At 44.8% G+C, this 24259-nt stretch overlaps 1 protein-coding gene across 2 annotated transcripts in view; it reads right to left on the reverse strand.

Annotated features, from left to right (window-relative positions):
* Positions 1-23882, reverse strand: part of COPZ2 (COPI coat complex subunit zeta 2) — a 69896-nt gene extending 46014 nt beyond the window's left edge. Inside the window, exons 1-2 of one of the 2 annotated variants that reach the window (XR_011204737.1) lie at positions 23722-23882; positions 7617-7685 (exon numbers count right to left, since the gene is read on the reverse strand). Coding sequence is in view for 1 of the 2 variants with exons in the window: in XM_069237526.1 (XP_069093627.1) it covers positions 7617-7685; positions 23722-23745 (93 nt within the window). In the remaining variant the exon portion in view is untranslated. The remainder of the gene's footprint in view (positions 1-7616; positions 7686-23721) is intronic. The other variant, XM_069237526.1, reaches the window with a different exon arrangement.
* Between the last annotated feature and the right edge of the window lie 377 nt (positions 23883-24259).

Consider the following 24259-nt stretch of genomic DNA (forward strand, 5'->3'; position numbering starts at 1 on the left):
TGTGGATAGCCAGTTGAAAGTGTGCTTTTTGTGAGCTAGGGCATGTGACAACTGTGTCGGATTTTGATGTCCAGCGATGTGGTAATCTAAAATAGTGTGAACGAGATGCCTTGGTGAAAAAGGGACTGCAGCCATTTTAAATTAAGGATATAGGTGAAAGAGCTCCTTACCAGTTCACTTGATTTTCAAGGAAGTTTTCCAAGATTGTGGTGACTGGAGGGTTACGAATGCGTAGGACTAGAAGGCTGAGACTACTGCCACCTGAATTTATTTTTACCTAAATTACCCTAAATGATTCTTCATTTTTCTGTGCTTTAAACTTAATGTTTACTTTGTTTGTAATAATTGTGCTATACTTTAGCAAACTCAACCTACACAATACCTCCCGTGTCTAAGGCCTTAATTGCTCAACCAAGCAAATTTCCTTTGAAAGTCAACAAGGATTATTACGAGGCCCACCTTTTGTCTAAGACCAAGTACCCAGCATCCTAGCAAGAAGTGAACACATACAGCATCACCTCTGATAATGATGGGTGGAGCCTACAAATTCAGGATTTGATAAACAGCATAACAGCAGAACTGAATACCAAATCTTTGTGGTAGTAACGCTGAACTTTGATTAGTGTCAGTGGGTTTTCTCCTCTTGATGTCAAGGCCTTCAGGCTTAGTTTGCCCAACTAGCATTGTGTTTTCTAGTCAGAACAGGTTGTGTTAGGCATGTGTGTTGGCTGTGCGCTAATAAAGCTGACAACTAAAATTATTGAGAATTCAAATTCAAATGAGAATGTCACTGAAGGAACACTTAACTAAACAGCTCAGTGAAAAAACAAGAGTGACAACTCTGACTAGAGGATATAAGCTTTGTTTTTAAAGATGACTGCAAGCCAGGTGCCTTTCTGTCAGTGTTGTTGAAGCATTATATCTTGCAGTTAAGAGAGATCTGATCTAAAAAGTCTGGGGCACAGTCATAAAACAGCCAACATTCTGTTAGCCACAGGATAGCTAGCTCAATATCAAGAATACAATTACAGGCAAGTAGTGCATTCTTAATTAACAATCTTGTATTTAACAGAAGGCATTTATCAACAGGCTGCAAAGGAGTTATACAGTGAGCTCAAAGGAACCAAGTGGTGCAACTCTTTTGCTCTAAACATCTGTATTGAGGCTGTGTCTAGAACAGATGATTGCTGAAACATATCAAACATTTCTTTTGGACTTTGTACACTTACTCATAGAAAACAAGAGATGGGGAGGCCTGCTCAAGTTAAAAGTAAATAATCCAGTTCAGCTTGAACTGGTGGAGCCATGGCTCAAGACTATATTGTTCATGGAAAGTTAAGATGAACAACTATTTAAATGATCTGAATTTTTTAAAGAATGTTCAACAATATTATGGACTGAAGTACTGCCTGTTACGTTTAGAGGACGTGTAGGTTTATCAGCAAGTAGACTTCTCTTCAAGCACTGACCGGGACTTCAGCAGAAACGTGGCTTGAGCAATATCTTTTTGGAAAATAAGTATTCAAAATAACAAAGTGGCAACTGAGAGAACGACAACAGGGCTACATCTACATGGCATTCAATTGGCGACAGGACAGAAGTGAGTAGATGGTGTTAGGATAAAGACTAGTAGACTCGGACACCAAGGTTGAGTAAACAATATTACTTCAGCTGAGGTTTGCCCAAATAGTCATCAAAGCCTGGATAGAGACAGCCCAAATTCATAGGACAAAACATTGTACATGTGGCACCCAGGCCAAGCTCAGGGGAAGAATCTAGGGGGCCCCTTAAAATGTATTTTCAGTCCAAAAGTCAGTGAAGGTCACGAATCTCTGCAGAATTGTAAATTAGAACTGACTTAGTAACCACCAATCTCAACTTTGTGGTCTTTTGGGAGCCATTAGTTGGCCCAAAAAATGACCTAATAAAGAAAAAGCATTATTCAAATTATCTCTACTGGACTTCTTGCATTTCTTTTAAAGATTGTGAAAGGGCTAAACACAGTTTTGTGTTAGATGATTTCCAAAACCATTTTAACACACCTTTTGTAGGCTTCTAGACAAAAAGGGGCCTTGATAGAAATGTAACGAAATCCCGGTTGTGACTCCCATTACTCCTCAAGCATTCTTGTCCCACTAAGAAAGGACAGATATCATGGGGAATGGCCACTGTGCTGTGACCTTACTTGTAAAGAAAAGAAAACTTGGCCTTGCAAATTATTGCATTGCCGTAAGAGGTCCTCCTCGAGGAGGTCTACAAATTGCCCTAGCACCAATTATTCCACTCCCTTCCTTTCCACTGCATGCACACGGTAGGACAAACACCTATGCAAAAATACTGAGCACAAAACCTTGGTGTAATATTTGATTATACGGTACCCTTGCAAAACAAATTAACTAAATGCTCAGGAATTGTAACAAGACTACACTCCCTTCAAAACATACCTCTATGCAACCCTCACTCTAGCCATAATTCCCTCAATATCTAAATGCCTTTGACACTGGCTCCTCAACTCCCCTGATCTCCAAGCTTCAGGTAACCTAAAACGTATCCAGTTCCTTATCCAATCACTACTCTATTAAGCATGATGACCTTAAGGGACCTACATGGGCTTCTGGTTGGTGTTTGACTGAAATTCAAAACTCTGTGTCACCTACATAGTCATCCACAACTTTGGAGCATCCTATATACAGAAATAGATACACACCAGCAGCTAAAATAATTGGAAGTCTCCTAGGTTCCTTTTCTGAATTCCAAAGAAAACAAATGGCAGGCAGCAATAGGGCTTCAGGCATCCATGTTGTGGAATTTTCTTCGAATTATCCAATGAGAAGAGCAGAACCTGCTGAAATTTCAGAAGCTCAAAGCTTACCTTTTCAAGCACCTATGTCCCATTGCAGCAAAATGTTGGCTTCTCTATCCTTAAGCCCTCACAGCCATCCTCTTCTATTCCCCTTCCTTCCCCATCCCTACCTCATATCCTTCCTTTCCATATATCCTACTCCTAAAGCAATTTGTAGATCATAGTGGTAGACAGGTTTTGATAACAGCAGTGATGTCCTAACAACAAATAGGGCATTTACTACGCCGTGCCCGTGAAGAAGTCATGTGTAGCCTGCCGTACCACTCCCTTATCTTTGCAAACATAGTGGAGAAACTTATCTCAAAGGAAGACATTCAATTAAGCTTTTTAAGTTAAATGACAAAGGTTTTTTGTAGATTAGCCACAATAACTATTTTATGCAATTTAAATCAAATGCTTGCTAAAACTGCTATACACTGAGCAAAAGCTTTACTCCCAAAACGAAAAGGGACTAAAGAAATTGTGGATTTTACTAGGCAGACAAGGAAGCAACGTGAATTCTTTGAAGGGGTGCAGCAGAGTAAAGGAGGTGCTGAAATCACTGTTGGCAGCAAAAATATAACCAACGTGCGATCATTGTGATAACACATTGGAGGGCTCATGAGCTAAGGTGTCTTGTTTGTCCCACTTCAACTATACAGCAACAGGTCTTTTTACAAGACAGCCAGAGCCGCAGGCGCCGAAAGACCGCCAGTGCTGGGTGGTCTTAAGACCTCCGCATTACAGCTGCCATCAGATTTCTGCCTGAAATCGGGTGGAAATCCGACAGCGGTCATGCTGGCGGTCAGTGGGGAAGAGGCGGTTCCCCCGCCAGCACCGCCACGCCAAAAGGAAACCCCACTACGACCATTAATACGGCGTGGTGGTGTTTTCATGGCTGGGCGCTTCCGGCTGTGGAAGTGCCTGGACCCGTCCCCTCCCGGAAACCTCCTTGACGGACAAAGTAAGTGATTGTCCGACAGGGGATGAGGGTGGGGGTGTGCGTGTGTGAGTGTCGTGAATGCGGGGAAGGTGGGTGCGTGTATGTTGGTGAATGTGGATGGATGAAGTGAGTGCTTGTGTGCTGATTTCCAGAATGAGACAGTTGTCCCAATTTTATAACCTTATCAGATGACCCATTTACACGGGATCATTGCTAGTCACTTAAATTTGTTTGATCAGACCAGTAGCATACTCATTCCATCCCAATGCCAGCAAAACACCTTCAGCCACTTGAATAGTGTTATGATCTCTTCTTGCTAACAATGGTACAGTCCAATGGAACTTTACCTTGGTCTTACTTTAACTTAATAACAATACTCTGGTGTTTACCATATCCATGCCTTTACACCTCGAACAATCACCAAGCCTTGTGCCCTAGTCGTAGGGTTTTATTTGTAGTCTCCTAATGCTGTATCATCTCCTTGCCTTTACAAGAACGTCCCTCTAGCCTTACCATTACATCAGTACTTAGCATAGTACAGTCTCCGGGTGTTGCACCATTTCCTTGTTGGCACAGTCAGATACCCTTTTCTTGCCTCTACATTGGTTTAGTCTCCGGATGTTGTTCATATATATTGGTGCACTCCTCTAGTTTTGTATCCTCTCCATACCTTTATATTAGTATACTGTCCTAGTTCGTGCCCTTACAATGGTACAAACGAGTTGTTGGAGCTGTACCTCTTTCTTATCTCTTTATTGGGACGTTTCCTGGTTTTGTGCCTTATATTAGCATTCACATGGGGGTAATATCTTGGAGGTCTACTGCTTTACACTCTTCAAAAATGTTTAGTGAATGTGATTTTTATATAATACAAATCTAGCCACATATAGGATACAGATGACTGCTGACTGGCCTCTCAGTTCGTTAAACAAATCATGTTTAAAATCTATCAATTCTAATAAATGCATGCCTGAAGCATGAAGTGGTAGCAAACTTATTTGCAATCAGAAGATTTTCAATTGAAGTGGCCACAACATTTCCGACTGACGTGGTTTTACTGATAAAACTATATAATGTATAATATTTGGAAATCGAGTTTCTGCAAATATTTGTCATTTGCACATCACCAAGTAAAGTGGTCTGATTTGTTTTGCTCCTATTTAAATCTATGTTTGCATCACACTTCTGAATTCCAAAAAATAAATATTTTGTAATGCAGGATATATCTTGAAATACTTGTATTCATTTACAAGCTGTTTAAATGTTGCGTGTTAGGAATAAAAAACTGATGTCTTTCAGCCTTTTGTTTCACAATGATTTTCAGACTGCTCCCTTGACAAAAACCTCTAATTGTATTAGGAGAAAGAAATGTAAACACCACTTTCCAGGATAAGATAAGAAGCAATTAGTAAAACAGACAAACTGACTCCAGCAACTAAAATTTTATCTTGTGGGGGACTTTAATATTCATTTGGATACTAAAAGGGGCTTGTTTCAAACCATCCCTTGTACTGGTAGGGACCATTAGTGTACAGGGCTTTGCAGCGGCTGATTAAGGATCAGGGGCTAATTAATGTTTGGGATGAGCTAAAGGCACCAGACCCACGGAACACCTTCTTTTGTTGCCCACAGAATAAATGAGTGCAATTAGAGTTTTTTGCGGGGGCCTAGCTCTTTTAGGGGCTGGGTTGATATAGAGAGGATTCCCAGAGCTTTATCAGATCATATCATACTAGTGTTGGAAATTTCTTATACTGGGCTTGGTAATCTAGGGGGGGAACTGGTTGTTCGATAAGAAGCTCTTGCTAGATGAAATGTACTTAGATCATATGCGCAAGTGGATTAATGAGTTTCTGGGTTTTAACAGGGGGGCGGTTTCTGAAAATGTTTTGTGGGGTGCTTTAAATGCTGGCATTATGGGCGAAACTCTAAATTCTAGCTTGTTTCAAAAGAAGCAGAAGCGAGCTGCTATCCAGGTGCTATATAAGGAGATGGCGTTGTTTGAGGAGAGACAGACTAGATCAGTGGTGGGGAAGCTAGACAGTACAGAGATTAATCAAAAGATTGCTGTATTGAGGGCTAGGATCACCCATTATTTCAGCAAGGAGCTTGCCGCGAAATGTTGTAAGTATGAGTATGGGGAGAACACTGGTCGCTTATTAGCCTCATCGCATTCGACAAAAGCAAACTGGAAGAGACATAGATGCTGTTTATGACTCTCAGGGGCATAAGATGGATACCCTGCAAGGCATTATCGGGGTTTTTAAGGATTACTATGAGAACCTGAACTCGGAGGATACACTGCCTCCTATGTATGGATATGAGGCCTTGCTGGTCACCCTAGACAATGTGCAAATGAGTGCAGAGGAGTGGACAGCTCTGGAAGCACCAATATCCTTTGAGGAAATATCAAAAGCAATGAACTCACTTGTTTCAGGAAAGGCCACTGGGCCAGAGAGGCTGCCCCTGGAGTTCTCCAAAGATCTTTTTAATGTAGTGGATAAAGATATGCTTTCTGGAAAGTCACAGTCTGGGGAAATTCCTCTCTCATGGGAAACGACCAATATTATTATATTTAGGAAGAAGGGCAAATCTCCTCTTAATCCTGGGTCTTACTGGCCCATTTCTTTAATAAATGCTGATGCCAACACTTATGCAAAGGTGTTGGCTAACAGGCTGGGCAGAGTCATTTCCCCTCTGGTATCATTATGCCAGCATGGCTTTATTCCAGGAGTTTGACGGTGGACCACGTTAGAAGGGTAATATACCTCTGTTAAATATCACGGAAGCCGCTAGGAAACATGGGTCTGCTTTTACTTGTTGTTGAGAAGGCCCCTGATCAGGTTTCATGGGCCTTTCTGTGGGCAGTGCTAGCCTGGAAAGGGTTTGGCCCTGGCTTTCTCAAGTCTATCAAAGCATTGTATCAGGCTCCTAGCGCTAAATTACAGACAATGGAGGTGGAATTCGAGCATATATTAAATACTAGGGAAACTAGGCGGGGAGCCCATGCTCTCTATAGCAATCCTTTTATAACGCTACTACATCGAAACAAATTAATAAGGCCTGCTGTGGTGGAGCTAGTAGAGTCCAAAGTGCTCGCCTATGCGGATGACAGATGATCCCTCAATCGCTCTTGGGGAAATTCAGAAAAACGTCTAAGTATTTTGGGTTACTTTCTGGTTACAGACTGAAAGAGGGGAAGACTCAGGTGGCTTGCTCTAAGGAAGCGGGTTCTGATGATCAAAGGGTGGTGGAAGAAGCAGTGTATTTAGGGATCAGAATAACAGCAGTTCTGGATCACCCAGGTGAAGTGAACTTAGCCCCACTACTGTGAAATATTAAGCAGGCCGATTGGTTGATGGTATTATTGTACTTTGTTACTATTTGCACTGATTGGTATTGAATCTACATATGTCTGTTGGTATACTGTACTGTGGTATTGGTTTGATTTCCTCCCCCTCTCAAAAAGCAATAAAAATAGTTTAAAAAACAAAAATGACATTCTACCTCTGTCCTTGAATAGACAGCAAATGTGTCAAGATAAAAACAAGGTTTAAAGGCATCTTTATAGCTCTGACTTTCTGAATGAACAGTGAAACACATGTTCCTTCTAGCGTAAGTTCACTCGCCAGAACGGACGAGTAGATGCTAAAAATATTTCGACCTGATCAAATCTGACTCGCCATAGTGAGTGGGCGAGTAGATTTCTTTAGGCCTGTATACGTCTCTTATACACCAAGGCACTTGTCTTCTGTGCCCTTAAATATTCAGTACTGCATCTCTCCAATGCCCCATGCCATGCATGCAGCGTATTGCACCTCTGTACTGTACCTTGGCCAAAAGTCGATGTCCATCGTTGTCCAGGATGAAGACAGCTTTGACAGTGTAGAGCGAAGGTTCCTGTAATTGTAACAGACATATATTGTTAGGGTAAGTCTCTAACGCTGTCCCTATTCACGCAAAGGTCTCCCAAAGTGAAGCCTCTAAAATGTAAAGGGGATTCATATAACATGCAAGAATGCACTCTGATTTTGACTCAACGCAGAGAAGATGTACAAAACTGGCAATTACGGAGAAAAAAAAGCTGGAGCCATTTTGTATTAGTCCAAGATTTCATGACGCAGTAATGAAAGGGTATAAGGCATTGTCAGTCTCTGGTATAGTCAATGACTCGCTTTTCGCTATATGGAAAGGCTAGGCAGAGCGGTCACCTTTCACCCCTGCTGTTTGCCCTCACCATGGAGCTAATGGCAGAATGACTCTGCTGGAATGGTGGCATCACGGAAGTTAAAACAGATAGGAATCCTTAATAAATGTCAATATATGCTGATAATATTCTAATTTCATTGCCCAACCCTCCACGCGTACTCCGGCTCCTAATGGGAGTGTCTAGGTTCAAATTTAACCTCTAGAAATCCCTGGCACTGAACATCTTGGTGAAACAGAAACTACTCCTAGTCCTTAAGGATCACTCCCACTCCAATGAGCAGGTAAACTGATAATCTATTTACGGGATCAGATTACTCTCAATATAGAATGCCTAGTTCAAGCTATTTACACCCCACTGTTGAAGAAGTTATAGAAAGACCAACAAACATGGTATATGAGAGGAAAGGGTCTTTCATGATTTGGATGACTGTTAAGATAGCAGTACTTTCTAAGATTTTCTATTTCAGGTTCTGATTTACTGCTTCACACCCCTCTGAATAAATAGTTAAAGAGAGTACTAGATAATTACATATGGGTGGGTGTAGGAAAGTACCATCTTGCCTGGCATGTTACCCCCATTTTTCACTGTATATATGTTGTTTTAGTTGTATGTGTCACTGGGACCCTGGTAACCCAGGGCCCCAGTGCTCATAAGTGTGCCTGAATGTGTTACCTGTATAGTGACTAACTGTCTCACTGAGGCTCTGCTAATCAGAACCTCAGTGGTTATGCTCTCTCATTTCTTTCCAAATTGTCACTAACAGGCTAGTGACCAATTTTACCAATTTACATTGGCTTACTGGAACACCCTTATAATTCCCTAGTATATGGTACTGAGGTACCCAGGGTATTGGGGTTCCAGGAGATCCCTATGGGCTGCAGCATTTCTTTTGCCACCCATAGGGAGCTATGACAATTCTTACACAGGCCTGCCACTGCAGCCTGAGTGAAATAACGTCCACGTTATTTCACAGCCATTTTACACTGCACTTAAGTAACTTATAAGTCACCTATATGTCTAACCTTTACCTGGTAAAGGTTAGGTGCAAAGTTACTTAGTGTGAGGGCACCCTGGCACTAGCCAAGGTGCCCCCACATTGTTCAGGGCCAATTCCCCAGACTTTGTGAGTGCGGGGACACCATTACACGCGTGCACTACATATAGGTCACTACCTATATGTAGCTTCACCATGGTAACTCCAAATATGGCCATGTAACATGTCTATGATCATGGAATTGCCCCCTCTATGCCATCCTGGCATAGTTGGCACAATCCCATGATCCCAGTGGTCTGTAGCACAGACCCTGGTACTGCCAAACTGCCCTTCCTGGGGTTTCACTGCAGCTGCTGCTGCTGCCAACCCCTCAGACAGGCAGCTGCCCTCCTGGGGTCCAGCCAGGCCTGGCCCAGGATGGCAGAACAAAGGACTTCCTCTGAGAGAGGGTGTTACACCCTCTCCCTTTGGAAAATGGTGTGAAGGCAGGGGAGGAGTAGCCTCCCCCAGCCTCTGGAAATGCTTTCTTGGGCACAGATGTGCCCAATTCTGCATAAGCCAGTCTACACCGGTTCAGGGGACCCCTTAGCCCTGCTCTGGCGCGAAACTGGACAAAGGAAAGGGGAGTGACCACTCCCCTGACCTGCACCTCCCCTGGGAGGTGTCCAGAGCTCCTCCAGTGTGCTCCAGACCTCTGCCATCTTGGAAACAGAGGTTCTGCTGGCACACTGGACTGCTCTGAGTGGCCAGTGCCACCAGGTGACGTCAGAGACTCCTTCTGATAGGCTCCTTCAGGTGTTAGTAGCCTATCCTCTCTCCTAGGTAGCCAAACCCTCTTTTCTGGCTATTTAGGGTCTCTGTCTCTGGGGAAACTTTAGATAACGAATGCAAGAGCTCATCCGAGTTCCTCTGCATCTCTCTCTTCACCTTCTGCCAAGGAATCGACTGCTGACCGCGCTGGAAGCCTGCAAACCTGCAACATAGTAGCAAAGACGACTACTGCAACTCTGTAACGCTGATCCTGTCGCCTTCTCGACTGTTTTCCTGGTGGTGCATGCTGTGGGGGTAGTCTGCCTCCTCTCTGCACTAGAAGCTCCGAAGAAATCTCCCGTGGGTCGACGGAATCTTCCCCCTGCAACCGCAGGCACCAAAAAGCTGCATTACCGGTCCCTTGGGTCTCCTCTCAGCACGACGAGCGAGGTCCCTCGAATCCAGCAACTCTGTCCAAGTGGCCCCCACAGTCCAGTGACTCTTCAGTCCAAGTTTGGGGAGGTAAGTCCTTGCCTCACCTCGCTAGACTGCATTGCTGGGAACCGCGACTTTTGCAGCTACTCCAGCCCCTGTGCACTTCCGGCGGAAATCCTTTGTGCACAGCCAAGCCTGGGTCCACGGCACTCTAACCTGCATTGCACGACTTTCTAAGTTGGTCTCCGGCGACGTGGACTCCTTTGTGTAACTTCGGGTGAGCACCGTTTCACGCATCCTCGTAGTGCCTGTTTCTGGCACTTCTCCGGGTGCTACCTGCTGCTAAGAGGGCTCCTTGTCTTGCTCGACGTCCCCTCTACCTCCTGGTCCAATTTGCGACCTCCTGGGCCACAGCAGCGTCCAAAAACGCTAACCGCACGATTTGCAGCTAGCAAGGCTTGTTGGCGTTCTTTCGGCAGGAAAACACTTCTGCACGACTCTCCACGGCGAGAGGGATCCGTCCACCAAAGGGGAAGTCTCTAGCCCTTTTCGTTCCTGCAGAAACCTCAGCTTCTTCTGTCCAGTAAAAGCTTCTTTGCACCCACAGCTGGCATTTCCTGGGCATCTGCCCATCTCCGACTTGCTTGTGACTTTTGGACTTGGTCCCCTTGTTCCACAGGTACCCTAGATTGGAAATCCATTGTTGTTGCATTGTTGGTTTGTGTCTTTCCTGCATTATTCCTCTAACACGACTTCTTTATCCTTAGGGGAACTTTAGTGCACTTTGCACTCACTTTTCAGGGTCTTGGGGAGGGTTATTTTTCTAACTCTCACTATTTTCTAATAGTCCCAGCGACCCTCTACAAGGTCACATAGGTTTGGGGTCCATTCGTGGTTCGCATTCCACTTTTTGAGTATATGGTTTGTGTTGCCCCTATCCCTATGTGTCCCCATTGCATCCTATTGTAACTATACATTGTTTGCACTGTTTTCTAAGACTATACTGCATATTTTTGCTATTGTGTATATATATCTTGTGTATATTTCCTATCCTCTCACTGAGGGTACACTCTAAGATACTTTGGCATATTGTCATAAAAATAAAGTAACTTTATTTTTAGTATAACTGTGTATTGTGTTTTCTTATGATATTGTGCATATGACACTAAGTGGTACTGTAGTAGCTTCACACGTCTCCTAGTTCAGCCTAAGCTGCTCTGCTAAGCTACCATTATCTATCAGCCTAAGCTGCTAGACACCCTATACACTAATAAGGGATAACTGGGCCTGGTGCAAGGTGCAAGTACCCCTTGGTACTCACTACAAGCCAGTCCAGCCTCCTACAGTGGGACAATGACCTAGATCAGGAAGACCGATACCAAGCAAGGTCTCCCAGAAAAGCAGGTTTTGGAAACTTCATAGAACTGACGGATATTACCAGGCAGTCCAATAGCATTAACTGAGTGACAGAAATCTTCTGAGATGCAGGTCTGCTTTGTAAACCAGTCCACTGTAAGGACACATGCCTTGTAAATCCAATGGCTGGAAAAGACAATGCAGCGGTTTTATTCTTCTCCCATCAATGGAGCTCGCAAGGCAGCGCGAAAGAAGATAGCTAGTAAATTAGGATTTACTTTGCTCCTTTCACCGTTTTACTCAGCAGGGGGTAATGCGAGCTTTACGCCACTTGTGGATGAAAGCTCATTTGGTGAATGAGAACTCAAGTTTGTAACAGATTAGGAGAAAGGTAGACAATAAATCCTTCAAGTCCCTTAAGTGGAATTCGGTCTGCCAGAGACAAAGAGATAATACCATTGTCAGATTTGTCATTAGGCTCTGCAGTCTTCCTTTAGACCCCACACAGCCAGGCATCTGATGATATTTAGGAAATGGTTAATTAAGGAAAAGGTTACAAGAAAACTTAAAAAATATATATATATAAGATTCTGGTGCACATTGGCAAGTGACGAAATGCTTGCAGTAGTGGACTTGAGAGGCTGAGTTGGAGTGGACGATTTCTGAAGGGGAGTGGGAAGACATATACACATTCACATATCTCAGTTAGGGGCACTGCATGGAAGAAATCCATGGCCTGTCCAATTGTATGAGTGGGATACATATATGCAGGCATGTGCTGGTGTAGCTGCAGGGGCATCTGTATTCTGACCCACCTATTGTGACACTGCCTGAGGTTGCATACGCAATGGCAGAGGTTCTGGATGGCGAAAATGGGATGCTCCAGGCTTCTGTTCCTAGATTCTCTGTGAACACGGTGCCAGGGTTCCCAAATCGAAGCGTCTGTGTGAAAACGAGGACACCAGATATCAAAGATGGGTAGAACCACTGGGAATGTAAAAGCTTTCAATGTCTTTAGAAAATAAATTAAATATGTACGAGGTTGAATGGGCACCGTTCATGGGATGTGTAATGACTGAACTTAGGGAACTCACATGTTCCACATACTTTAAGATACTGAGGATTATATCATCAATACACCTGCAAACGTTCTAGGACAGAAAGGTGATTCATGCAGTGGGACATGTAGATCCTTAATATGGTCTGCAATGTGAAAAAAACATTGCGAGTCTATGTTGGTTAAGCAGGGCTTCCTGGAGCCAGTGGGGTGGAAGCGGGTGGATTGGTAGGTAGATGTAGGAGGTACTTTATGGCAGAATGATACTTGCTGAAGTTACTACCAAATAATGTGTAGCTCATTCTGCCCTTTAGTTGCAAGTGATGATACTCATAAAATTACACTCAATAAAATGTTTGTATCCATAAAGTACGAGTGCCTTGTTTATATGGTATCTACAGCACCAGTGATGTACAACACTATATTCAAAACCTGGTAGGAAGGGGGCTCAAGGCACCTTGACCAAAAGATTCACGCTTCAGTCTTGGGACAAATGTCTTTCCTTCTTGTCCTTCCTCTGTTGTACTGTAAATTAGAAACCTATTGAAACTGTAATATCTGTAATGTGTAATTTCATAAAGGAACAACGTATCAACTGCCTTCAATGTGTAGTTTCCTATAGGAACACTGTATAATTTGCCAAGAAAGAAAGAAACTTTCAATTTCACTCTTTCATTGACCCAAAGCCACTACGCGCTGGCAAAAAACACAAATGTCCTTTCCAAGGAAGACCAAATTCCTCAATGTCCTAGTCAGAATCAGAATAAGGGCAACTTTCATATTTGCCATTACATACATTAAACCTACCCTTTCAATACCTAACAAATCAAATAAAGAGTGTTCTGTTTAAAAGAGACATGGCAGATCACTGTTTTTTCTGTCCCAAGCCCACTTGCCCTGCTGTTTAGCTTCCTGCTGTTCCCCAGGAGTCTGACAGGTCAATACTTGTACTTCTAACTTCCATGAGGCATAGCTTGTCCATCATTATGGTTACTATCCCTGTGGTCTGCTCATATGATTAAGACCTCTGAGGCTAAATTCCATCTTTCTTCTCTGCCCCTCACTACAGGGACATCTTAAGGATTATTGGGGCCCTGGCCAAATTTGAAATGTGTTAACAGCTAATTTTCAGGGATAGTGATGTTTTTCAATATTGTAACACAAAAGCAGCTCATTAATATTACAGCAAATTATCTCTATGACACCCTCCCATTTCTCATATGTGAGTTCCTGTTTTGATCTAAATGAAACTTTTTTATGGATGTTGCATGAAACAAAAACACAACATTTGCCTGCAAAATGTCTGGAATAGACTTTCACACATTACTAACATTATAAAACGCTATTTGCTGCAATCTATTTAAAAATTATTCAAGGTCATCAGGGTCAAAACTCCAGGTATAACAGAGCTAGCTCAATCAGGGGCCAATCACTTTGCCCATGCCTTATAAAGCCTTACTAACCCATGATCCTGGTATGCTTGCTTCTTTGTGCCTTACTTTTCTTGTGCTTGGGAGCTCAGTCTCTAGGTTTCTTAACCCCTTCGCTGCCAGGCCTTTCCCCCCCAGGTGCCAGGCCTTTTTTTTGGCTATTTGGGGCAGTTCATAACTTTTTGTCCACATAAGCTATCCACTCCAAATTTGTGTCCTTTTTTTCCAACATCATAGGGATTCTAAAGGTATCCAGAGTTTGTGGGTTCCCCTGAAGGAGACCAAGAAATTAGCCAAAATACAGCAACAATTTTGTTTTTTCAAACAAATGGGGATAAAGGGCTGCAGAAGAAGGCTGATGGTTTTTTCCCTGAAAATGGCATCAACAAAGGGTTTGCGGTGATAAAATCACCATCTTCCCAGCTTTCAGGAACATGCAGACTTGAATCAGAAAACACAATTTTGGCATTTTACTGGGACATGCTCCATTTTTACTATGTTGTGTGCTTTCAGCCTCCTTCCACTTTGTGACAGAAATGGGTGTGAAAACAATGCTGGATCCCAGAAAGCTAAACATTTCTGAAGAGTAGTCAAAATCCTGAATTCAGCAAGGGGTCATTTGTGTAGATCCTACAAGGTTTTCCTACAGAAAATAACAGCTGAAATAAAAAAAAATGAAATTGAGGTGAAAAAAACAGCAATTTTTCCTCAATGTTTTACTCTGTAACTTTTTCCTGCGATGTCAGATTTTTTAAAACAATATACCGTTACGCCTGCTGGACTCTTCTGGTTGCGGGATATATAGGGCTTGTAGGTTCATCAAGAACCCTAGGCACCCAGAGCCAATAAATGAGCTGCACCTTGCAATGGGTTTTCATTCTATACCGGGTATACAGAAATTCATTTGGTGAAATATAAAGACTGAAAAATAGGTATCAAGGAAACCTTTGTATTTCCAAAATGGGCACAAGCTAAAGTGTTGAGAAGCAGTGGTTATTTGCACATCTCTGAATTCCGGGGTGCCCATACTAGCATGTGAATTACAGGGCATTTCTCAAATAGATGTCTTTTTTACACACAGTCTTACATTTGGAAGGAAAAAATGTAGAGAAAGACAAGAGGCAATAACACTAGTTTTGCTATTCTGTGTTCCCCCAAGTCTCCCGACAAACATGGTACCTCACTTGCGTGGGTAGGCCTAATGCTCACGACAAGAAACACAACATGGACACATACATTTTTACATTGAAATCTGAAGTGTTTTTTGCAAAGTGCCTAGCTGTAGATTTTGGCCTATAGCTCAGTCGGCACATAGGGAAACCTACCAAACCTGCGCATTTTTTAAAACTAGACACGTAGGGGAATCCAAGATGGGTTGACTTGTGGGGCTCACCCTAGGTTCTGTTACCCAGAATCCTTTGCAAACCTAAACATTTGGCCAAAAAACACTTTTTCCTCACATTTCGGTGACAGAAAGTTCTGGAATCTGAGGGGAGTCACAAATTTCCTTCCACCCAGCGTTCCCCCAAGTCTCCCAATAAAAATGATACCTCACTTGTGTGGGTAGGCCTAGCACCCGCAACAGGAAATGCCCCACAACATAACGTGGACACATCACATTTTCCCAAAGAAAACAGAGCTGTTTTTTGCAAAGTGCCTAGCTGTGGATTTTAGCCTCTAGCTCAGCCGGCACCTAGGGAAACTTACCAAACCTGCGCATTTTTGAAAACTAGACACTAGGGGAATCCAAGATGGGGTGACTTGTGGGGCTCTCCCCAGGTTCTATTACCCAGAATCGTTTGCAAACCTCAAAATTTGGCCAAAAAAACACTTTTTCCTCACATTTCGGTGAAAAGTTCTGGAGTCTGAGAGAAGCCACAAATTTCCTTCCACTCAGCATTCCCCCAAGTTTACCAATAAAAAGGGTACCTCACTTGTGTGGGTAGGCCTAGTGCCCGCGAAAGGAAATACCCAAAACACTATCTGAACACATCAAAATTATCAAATACAAAACTACCTGTTTTTGCGGGGGGCACCTGCGTTTTTGGTCCTGGGCTCAGCAGCCATCTAGGGAAACCTACCAAACCCAGACATTTCTGAAAACTAGACACCTGAGGGAGTCTAGGGAGGTGTCACTTGCGTGGACCCCCCAATGTTTTCTTACCCAGAATCCTCAGCAAACCTCAAATTTAGCTAAAAAAACAAATCACATGTTCCCCACATTTCTGGGATCACCGCACTGGGACAAATTTCCTACCACCCAACGTTCCCCTCAGTCTCTTGGTAAAAATGATACCTCACTTGTGTAGGTGGGCCAAAGTGCCTGTGACAGGGAAGAGCCAAAAACATGTCAAAATTGAGGGGGGGGGCCACAGCAGGTCCAAAAGGGCAGTTTGAAAAAAAACATTTTTAGGCTGACAAGTGCAGCAGAATTTTTATCAGAATAGATGAGACAATGCTGGGTGGTAGGAATTTTGTGGATTCCTGCAGATTTCAGAAGGTTCCATCACAAAAATGTGGGAAAATGTGTGATTTCCAGCTAAGTTGGAGGTTTGCAGGTCATTGTGGGTAAGAAAATGGTGTGGGTGCATGTGAAGCACACCACCCAGATGTTTCATTTTCAGATGTGTCTAGGTCTTGTGGATTTTTCTACATGGCAGCATCCCAAAGTCCACAAGGTGCAGCCCTCAACATTCCAAGTGCGACGATTTTGAGAGTTAGCTAAGCTCTCATTGCCTAAATGTAAAACCCAAACCATCAAATGTCCTCTTGCTTGCCGTGGGATAAGATGTTTTAGTATGTGTGGGGGGGGGGGGGGGAGGGGAGAGCTGAAAGACTGTTACCCCCTTCAGTTGGGGTGGGGGCATAATGTGGCCCATACAGGTTGGTAGCCACCACCCCACTATTTTTTTTAATTCCCTGGCATCCAGTAGACTTTCTAACCCCCCCCCCCCCCCCGGATGTGGATCGGAGGTAATGGCCCCATCTGCCCACTGGTGGGCAGAACAACTTTGGCCCCATTTATTTGGGGTGGGGGTATGACCATACTTCCACCCTCTTATTTTGAAAAAAAAAATCTTCCCTGGTCTCTGGTGGGCTTTCTGCCGTTGGGGGCAGATGGGCCTTCCAAAAATAGGCCAACAGTAATGTGCCCCGATGGGGAGCAACCCTTGCGGAAGGGGCTGCCCGCCCAAACAAAACACTTACACACACACCAATCCCTGGTGCCTAAGTGGTTTCTGCCCCCCGAGGGAGCAGATCGGCCTACTAAAAATAGGACGGCCTAAAGTAAATTTGCCCCCCCAGGGGAACGACCCTTGCCTAAGGGGTCGCTCATATTGCGTGAAATTGACGCAAGAAAATAAAAATCCCTGGTGTCTAGTGGTTTCTGCCCCCCTTAGGGGCAGATTGGCCAAACAAAAATAGGCCAATCTGCCCCTAAGGGGGGCAGAAATGGCCTAAATACAATTTGCCCCCCAGGGGAGCGGCCCTTGCCTAAGGGGTCGCTCCCCATACATAAAAAATTAGGTAAATAAAAATATATATATATCCCTGGTACCTAAAAGGTTTCTGGCCCCCCTGGGGGCAGATCAGCCTAATTATATTATGCCGATCTGCCCAAAATGGGCTAAAAATAATTTGGCCCCCCCAGGGAGCAACCCTTGCCCAGGGTTGCTCCCCAGATATAAAAAAACAAACAGAAAAAAATTATTCCTGGTGTCTAGGGGGTTTCTGCCCCCCCCCCGGGGGCAGATCGGCCTAAGGGGTCGCTCCCCTCCTGCAAAAAAAAAAAGATAACAATAATAATCCCTGGCGTCTAGAGGTTTCTGGGGGCAGATCGGCCTAACAATAATAGGCCGATCTGCCCCCAGGGGGGCAGAAAAGGCCTTAGAAACAATTGCCCCCCCTAGGAAGTGACCCTTGTCCAAGGGGCCGCTCCCCTTGCAGAAATATATATTTTTTTTTAATCCATGGTGTCTAGTGGGCATTTCTGCTGCCCGATCACATGGCGATCAGGCAGCAGAAATGCTGAGAGAGACATTCTTTCATGTCTCTCCCGCCCCACCTCCCGATCGGAAGAGAAATGCTTTTGCATTTCTCTTCTGGGATCACGCTGGAATCAGAGGTGACCTCTGATGAGTTCAGCGCGCGTTCTGCGCGCTGATGTCATCAGATGTCACTGGGGTGGCGGGGGATGTCAGCGGTGGAAGGGGAAGCGATTCCCCTTCCATCCGGACTGGGGGGTGTGGGCCGGGTGCAGGACAAGCTGGTCTCGTCCCCGGCACACGGGAACCGTGTGCGAGGACGAGACCAGCTCGCACTAGGCACCCTGGGAGTTAATCTCCCAGTACTGATGTGCCTATATTATCAGACATTTTCTTCTTGCTGCCTGCAGGGCCTGGTGAGTCTGGTCTAGAGTTTCTCTTCTTCTTGATATCCTTCTTTATAATGTCCCACAAACCTGGCGGGTCTATCACTCTGCTGCTTGCTGCTAGATGACCTGGTAAATCTGTTTATCTGCTTTTTTCCTGTCCTGGAGCCAGGCAAGTCTGATCCTTTGATTGCTCCAGAGTTTGGGTCTGACCACATCACAGTGCTGCTGTTACTGGAGCGGAACTTTGGTAGCTTCTAACTGTTGACTATAAAGGATGACTGTGGATGGTGCCAAGCAAGACGTGCATCATGAGAAACAATATCTGGACCCTTTCGGTTGAGGAGTGGGCAATGAACTTCTACTCAAGCAAAAATCAATAACTTGCTTGAGGTCTGTTAACAGCATGGTAATAATCCTCATTGCGATTTTTGAGGGTATTCATGAATCTTTCCTTGGGGATAATGTGCCAACAGAATGCCAAGGGATTTGAGGCCTCTCCAAAATTCTTAACTATAAAACATGGGGACCAATGTCGCTCTGATTTTTGAGGGAATGCGGCGGATGCCATGTATATTCTCTAACTTGGGAAGCAATGCCTCAGTAGATGTAAGGTCCAACAATCTCAAACTCAGTGTAGTGGGCACAGTCATCCACTGTGCCCGACATCCATAACAATTGCTGCAGAGCTTTTCCCAAAGTATCGTACTACAACCATCTCACCACGCAGGTGCCGGTTTTTTAATTTGCCATGAGTTCTAATATTGGGCAAAAGATCATCTAATAATCCACTTGCACATCCCCCACCACGGAATCAATTCACTGTGATTGGCTTTCTTTAGATGAGGATGTGGAGTATTACTAATGGACTGTCATTGTTCAGAAGGCCCACAAGGATGGGGCCTATTCAAACACAGTCAGCATGTGTCAAACATTTATGAATGCAAGTTCCCTGGAGTTTGTAGTGATATTCCTCCTGGGAATTATTTCATCAACCACACGCTAATGCCTGGTAGATAATTATCGTCGGAAGTTGCTGCTCTTCTATGCTTTTCGGGGTTTTTGTTGACCGCATGGCTAACCAAGATAGGCTTCCCTGCACTATAATGCATTTCAGTGTGATGGCTCTGGGCGGGAGGCTGCCTCCACGATCATCCTTATGTGGTCTTCCAATGAGCATTCCATTTTCTTGCTCGCAATGAATGGTGTAATGGAGATATAATCGTCAGGATTTCTTAGGCCAGGGCAGTAGATAACAATAAGCTGGTGCTATTAAAGCTGCAGAATATTTTACTTCATCTGCAGGGGAGAAAGTAGGGCACCCCTGTGTATCTGAAGTACTAAAGACTTATGATCCCTGGTGATTGGAAAACACCGGTGGTATAGACATATATAGAAATGGTGACCATTTCAGAGTGTAACAATAGCTTACTTCTCTATCAGTTTTGTCAAATAGTATGCTTCAGGGAACGAATGGCACAGGCCACAGGTAACCCAGGCCCTTTCTCATGAACTTGGGGCAGAGCTTCTCTCGCACCACATGATATGCTATACTGCTCCTGGTTAACTCTTTGTGAAGATCATGGTATGCCATTGTGGTTTCAGACAGAAGGTTACGTTGGTGTCCTGGAAATCTTGCTCCTCTGTCAGCCGCTGTCTTCTATCCTTCAGAAACCCATACAGTAGCTTTAGCTGAGTGCCCAGTTTGAAAATAAAACATTGCTAGCAGAGGATTGTCCCCAAAGAGCTGTAGAGCTCCTATACATTTGAAATGTGCTTCCTTTGGGCACAGGTGTACATCAATATTTAATCACCGATGCTGAAAAGGTCCTGCAGATCAACCAGTATATTTCCATGCATGGCTGTCTGGAAATGTTTGGTCACTGAGGACACTCAAGCTAAATCATTGGTACCTTGGTGTCCAAGATAAGTGGATGTAAATATATATTACAAGACTTCATTGAGTTCACAACAGATGGTGTTCAAATCATGAAAGCATGATATTGCCCTTTAAAATCAATTACTTAATTGATTATTGAATGTCTGTAGTAGGCATCTGTTTTCCCCTCACATGATCATCCCATTTGGCAGGTGCTTCAACATCGTTATGAGCCCAAGACCAGGCTGTTGGAGTTTCTTGGTAACAATGATAGGGGACTCCTTTACCTTCTCTGTAATCATGTGATCTTCCAGCTTCTGCAGTCCCTGCAATACTGGTTTTCTAATGAAAATAGAATACGTCAATATGCAATAGGACAATAGGCCTCTGAGACCAGCCATAGTGCAGTTTTACCCCTTCATCATCGGGCAGCCCATTCTAAAGAGAATTGATAGGAAATAAGCACAAGCACATCCTCGTTGTAAACTGCACTAGTCAAAGTTCTTCTGCTGTGTGGCAGTTCAACAGTGTCCCTTTCCAGGACACCATGAAGAACACTTTTGCTTTTATTTCATTGCCTCAGAAGAGATTTTGGAAGACTTATTTTACCACATCATAGATATATATGTGCACTTAGATTGTGTCTTGAACTATCTGGCCGTCATAACATTTACTGTGATCCAGGTATTGACAAGGTTCCACCACAATGTCTTGAATATTTACCCACCCTTTCAGGTGAATTTATATATTCGGAGAACCACTATGCACCTGCGATATGGCATGCTTCATCCTGCAATTCTCAAAGAGAAACCTGGGGGTGGTTGTCTGTATGCCAGAGGGCGATAAGGGCCTCATTCCGATTTTCTAGCCTTTGTGCTTGTGAAACTGGTCCGCTCAATAAGAGTTTTCTTCATGTGGCATCCCTGCACCCTAATGACTCCATCATGGGGTGCATTTCCACTATAATAGTCATAAGGCCCACATCTTAGACATTTATATTCTGAAGATTCTGGATTGTCTTATGGCCACTTGCTTCTACTCTGCTCACCTAATCGAATGACACTTTCTTTACTTTGACAGCCACAAAAGCTTCCTACACTGTCCTATACTTTTGGGACTATTGAGTGTTATAGACATCAATACAGCTGTAACTTCTTGTTAAGGGGCTTGCATTCTTCTCTCAATAAGCTGTTGCAATGTAAAGGTGGGCAGGCCTGCGAGATATGGCACCACTCCACACATGCTCACCATGTTGTTCAGTTGTGCAGGAGAGAGATCCAGGAATTATCGTGGTTCCTGACAAGCGTTTCTCAGTAGGTACCATCAATAATCAGTATTTATCTGAAGACTGAAGAGATGGTTGAATGCATCCACTGCCACCATGAAACTGCCCTGCGACACTGTATCAAGTGCAACAGGAATATGGGTTACATTACCACCCCCCACAAAATGAAGTAACTTCGACCTCATTACTTGCGCCATGGTTTGCTGCCAAACCGTGTCAACTATATTTTTCATTTTGAAGTATTGGTCAGGGCCATGAGGGTAAGATGCCACAGCAACGATACTGACACACACGTGTCGGTACTGATCTGCCCTTCCAAGTACAGGAGTCTCTGGTGGTGTCATATGTGGCCTCAGGTATTACATGTGACACTAAGTGAGCATGCTTACAAAAAAGGCTGGTGCCACATGACCTACATTAAAGGCACTGTCCTTCTTCAGTGTCATACAGAATACAAAATGTGACCCCCAAGGCAGAATAAGTACTTTAAAAATCTACAGTACACGAGTATTGGAGCGGCATGAGGAGTTCAGGGACCGTCTACCTTCTTTAGCTCCCCAATACAACCGCCGTCCCCTCACCTCCGCCTCTCACGTCATCATATCTAAATACAGGTATGGCTAATCGCAGCCAATAATTAACACTAAACCACATTACTAGCACGTCTCAATTGTTCACTTCGTTCCTCACAAGTTGTAGCAATCTTGTTTTGACACGCACTTCCACAAACCTGCGCAATGTTTGCATAAAACCTACGCAGTTTGTCTAAGTGGCTTACCTGCCCCATAATATCACGTCATGGTGTGAGGGAAGCATTAACGCCTTTGAAAATGTTTGACATGTTTCAGCAGCTCTTTGACGGTTTTCAGTCTCCCTTGGAAATAAATCCCAAAAGAACGAACTTCTCCCACGCAACGGCTGCTGTTGACCCAGCAATAGATGCAGCGACTGCCCGGAGAAGAATATTTGTAAAGGGCACCCAAAAGGCATGGTGGGTGGGTGGCAGAAAGTGGGCAAAGGGCACATACAACAGCGAGGAAAAGGAAGGAGAGAATGACATTAGGGAAAGAAAACAAAAACGCAGGAATAGGAGAGGCGTGACAGGCAGACAGACTGGAATGACCACAACACAGATTAATGATAATAATTAGGCAAGCGGGGGTGGAACGGACGTAGGGAAGGAATACTTAGCCCGAAAAGGGAGGGCAGCGAGACTGGGATTGGCGGGGGGTGATGTAAGGCGGTAGGATGCCCAAGAAGGCACGTGACAAGGGAATATAGATACAACATTCCAATAGATATTGCATTAGAATATTTCTTGAATAAATATGAACCGTTTGCCGCACTTCTTAAATACCAGCTTGTGTGATAAGGGACAAAATATGCAACAAAGACGGAAGAAAATGTCGAGTTGTTGTTTTGCAATTTTATATAGCGCGAGTTTGGCAGAATGGCATTACAGTATTTTACATGAGCACCAGTTTACGTTACACACTTGTATAGGCACGGGGGGGTTGTGATTCCCCAAGAATCACCGATTTGGAGCCTAAGCAGGGACTCGAACCTGGTTCCCAAGTTTCAAAGTCGGAAGTTCTGACGTTTAGACTGCATCACTTAAAAAAAATAAGATACTTACTCATGAACAATAGGAAGGTGGAAGGCCTCGGGCAAGAATGGCACGGGGCAACAGTGACAGAAGAATGTGTAAGGGTGGCAGACATGATAGAGAAGGGCAAGAGTGGCACAGGGTAAGAGATACAGAGAAGGAGTACAGAGCAAGAGTGGGGATGGGGAGACAGATGACAGGGGTGGTAGGAGTTGCTGGGGCCGGGGCAGCGAGTGGCAGGGCTGAACAAGAGTGAAAGGGAAGAATGAGTGACAGAGATAATCAAAAGTGGGAGAAGGCATCCCGAACGACAGAGTGCAGAAGAGACAGCTGTGAGCAGGAGTGACGGGGGATGGTTGGAGTGAGGGAGCATCGCTAGAGTCGCCGAGGATGGACGTAGAAGACGAAAGCGACAAGGAGGGCAGGAGTTGGTAGGAAACAGTGATGGGAGCTAGTGCGTGAGGGTGGCACAGTCATTTAGCGCTCAGAGCAGACAGGCAGGTCCCAAGCAGCACTGCCCACCCCCGGTGACACTCTTCGCCTCCGCCGGCCCTGCACTTACCGGCAGCTCGGCCATCGGGTCCATGGCTCGGGTCCCCTCGGCGGTGTTGACGTGGCCTCCGTGGTCTGCGAGACAGCTGCTCCCCCGCCTTCACGGGGCTGGCTGCAACTCCGAAAACAGCCCCCTGTGCGCAAGCCCTGCCCCTGTAACCAGGGAGGCGGGCCCAGTACCGAAGAGAGACCGCTTCCTGCAGCGGGGCCAGGCCCGGGGAGGCGGGCCACAGCCGGATCCCGCCCAGCGCCGCGAGACGGCTCTAGCTTCGAGCGCGCCAGACCAGGCCCAGCAGCAGGGCAAGCAGCATGAGTCGCGCCCCTCCATCACACCCAGGGGAGCCCCCGGTGCGACGGGCGAGCCAGCTCTCAGCAGCCAGGCCAAGGCCTGAGAAGCAGGCCCAGCTCCGGTGGCCAGACGCCAGAGCAGGGTCAGCACCAGAAACGAGAAAGCCCGTCCCTTCGAGCCAGACCGACCTTTTAAAGCCCACCCTAACTCTTGTCGGAGCAGGTCCTAAGAGGCAAACCCAGTGAGTGACCGTACATGC

This window comes from Pleurodeles waltl, chromosome 6 (genome assembly GCF_031143425.1).
Source record: "Pleurodeles waltl isolate 20211129_DDA chromosome 6, aPleWal1.hap1.20221129, whole genome shotgun sequence".
NCBI classification, from domain to species: Eukaryota; Metazoa; Chordata; class Amphibia; order Caudata; family Salamandridae; genus Pleurodeles; species Pleurodeles waltl.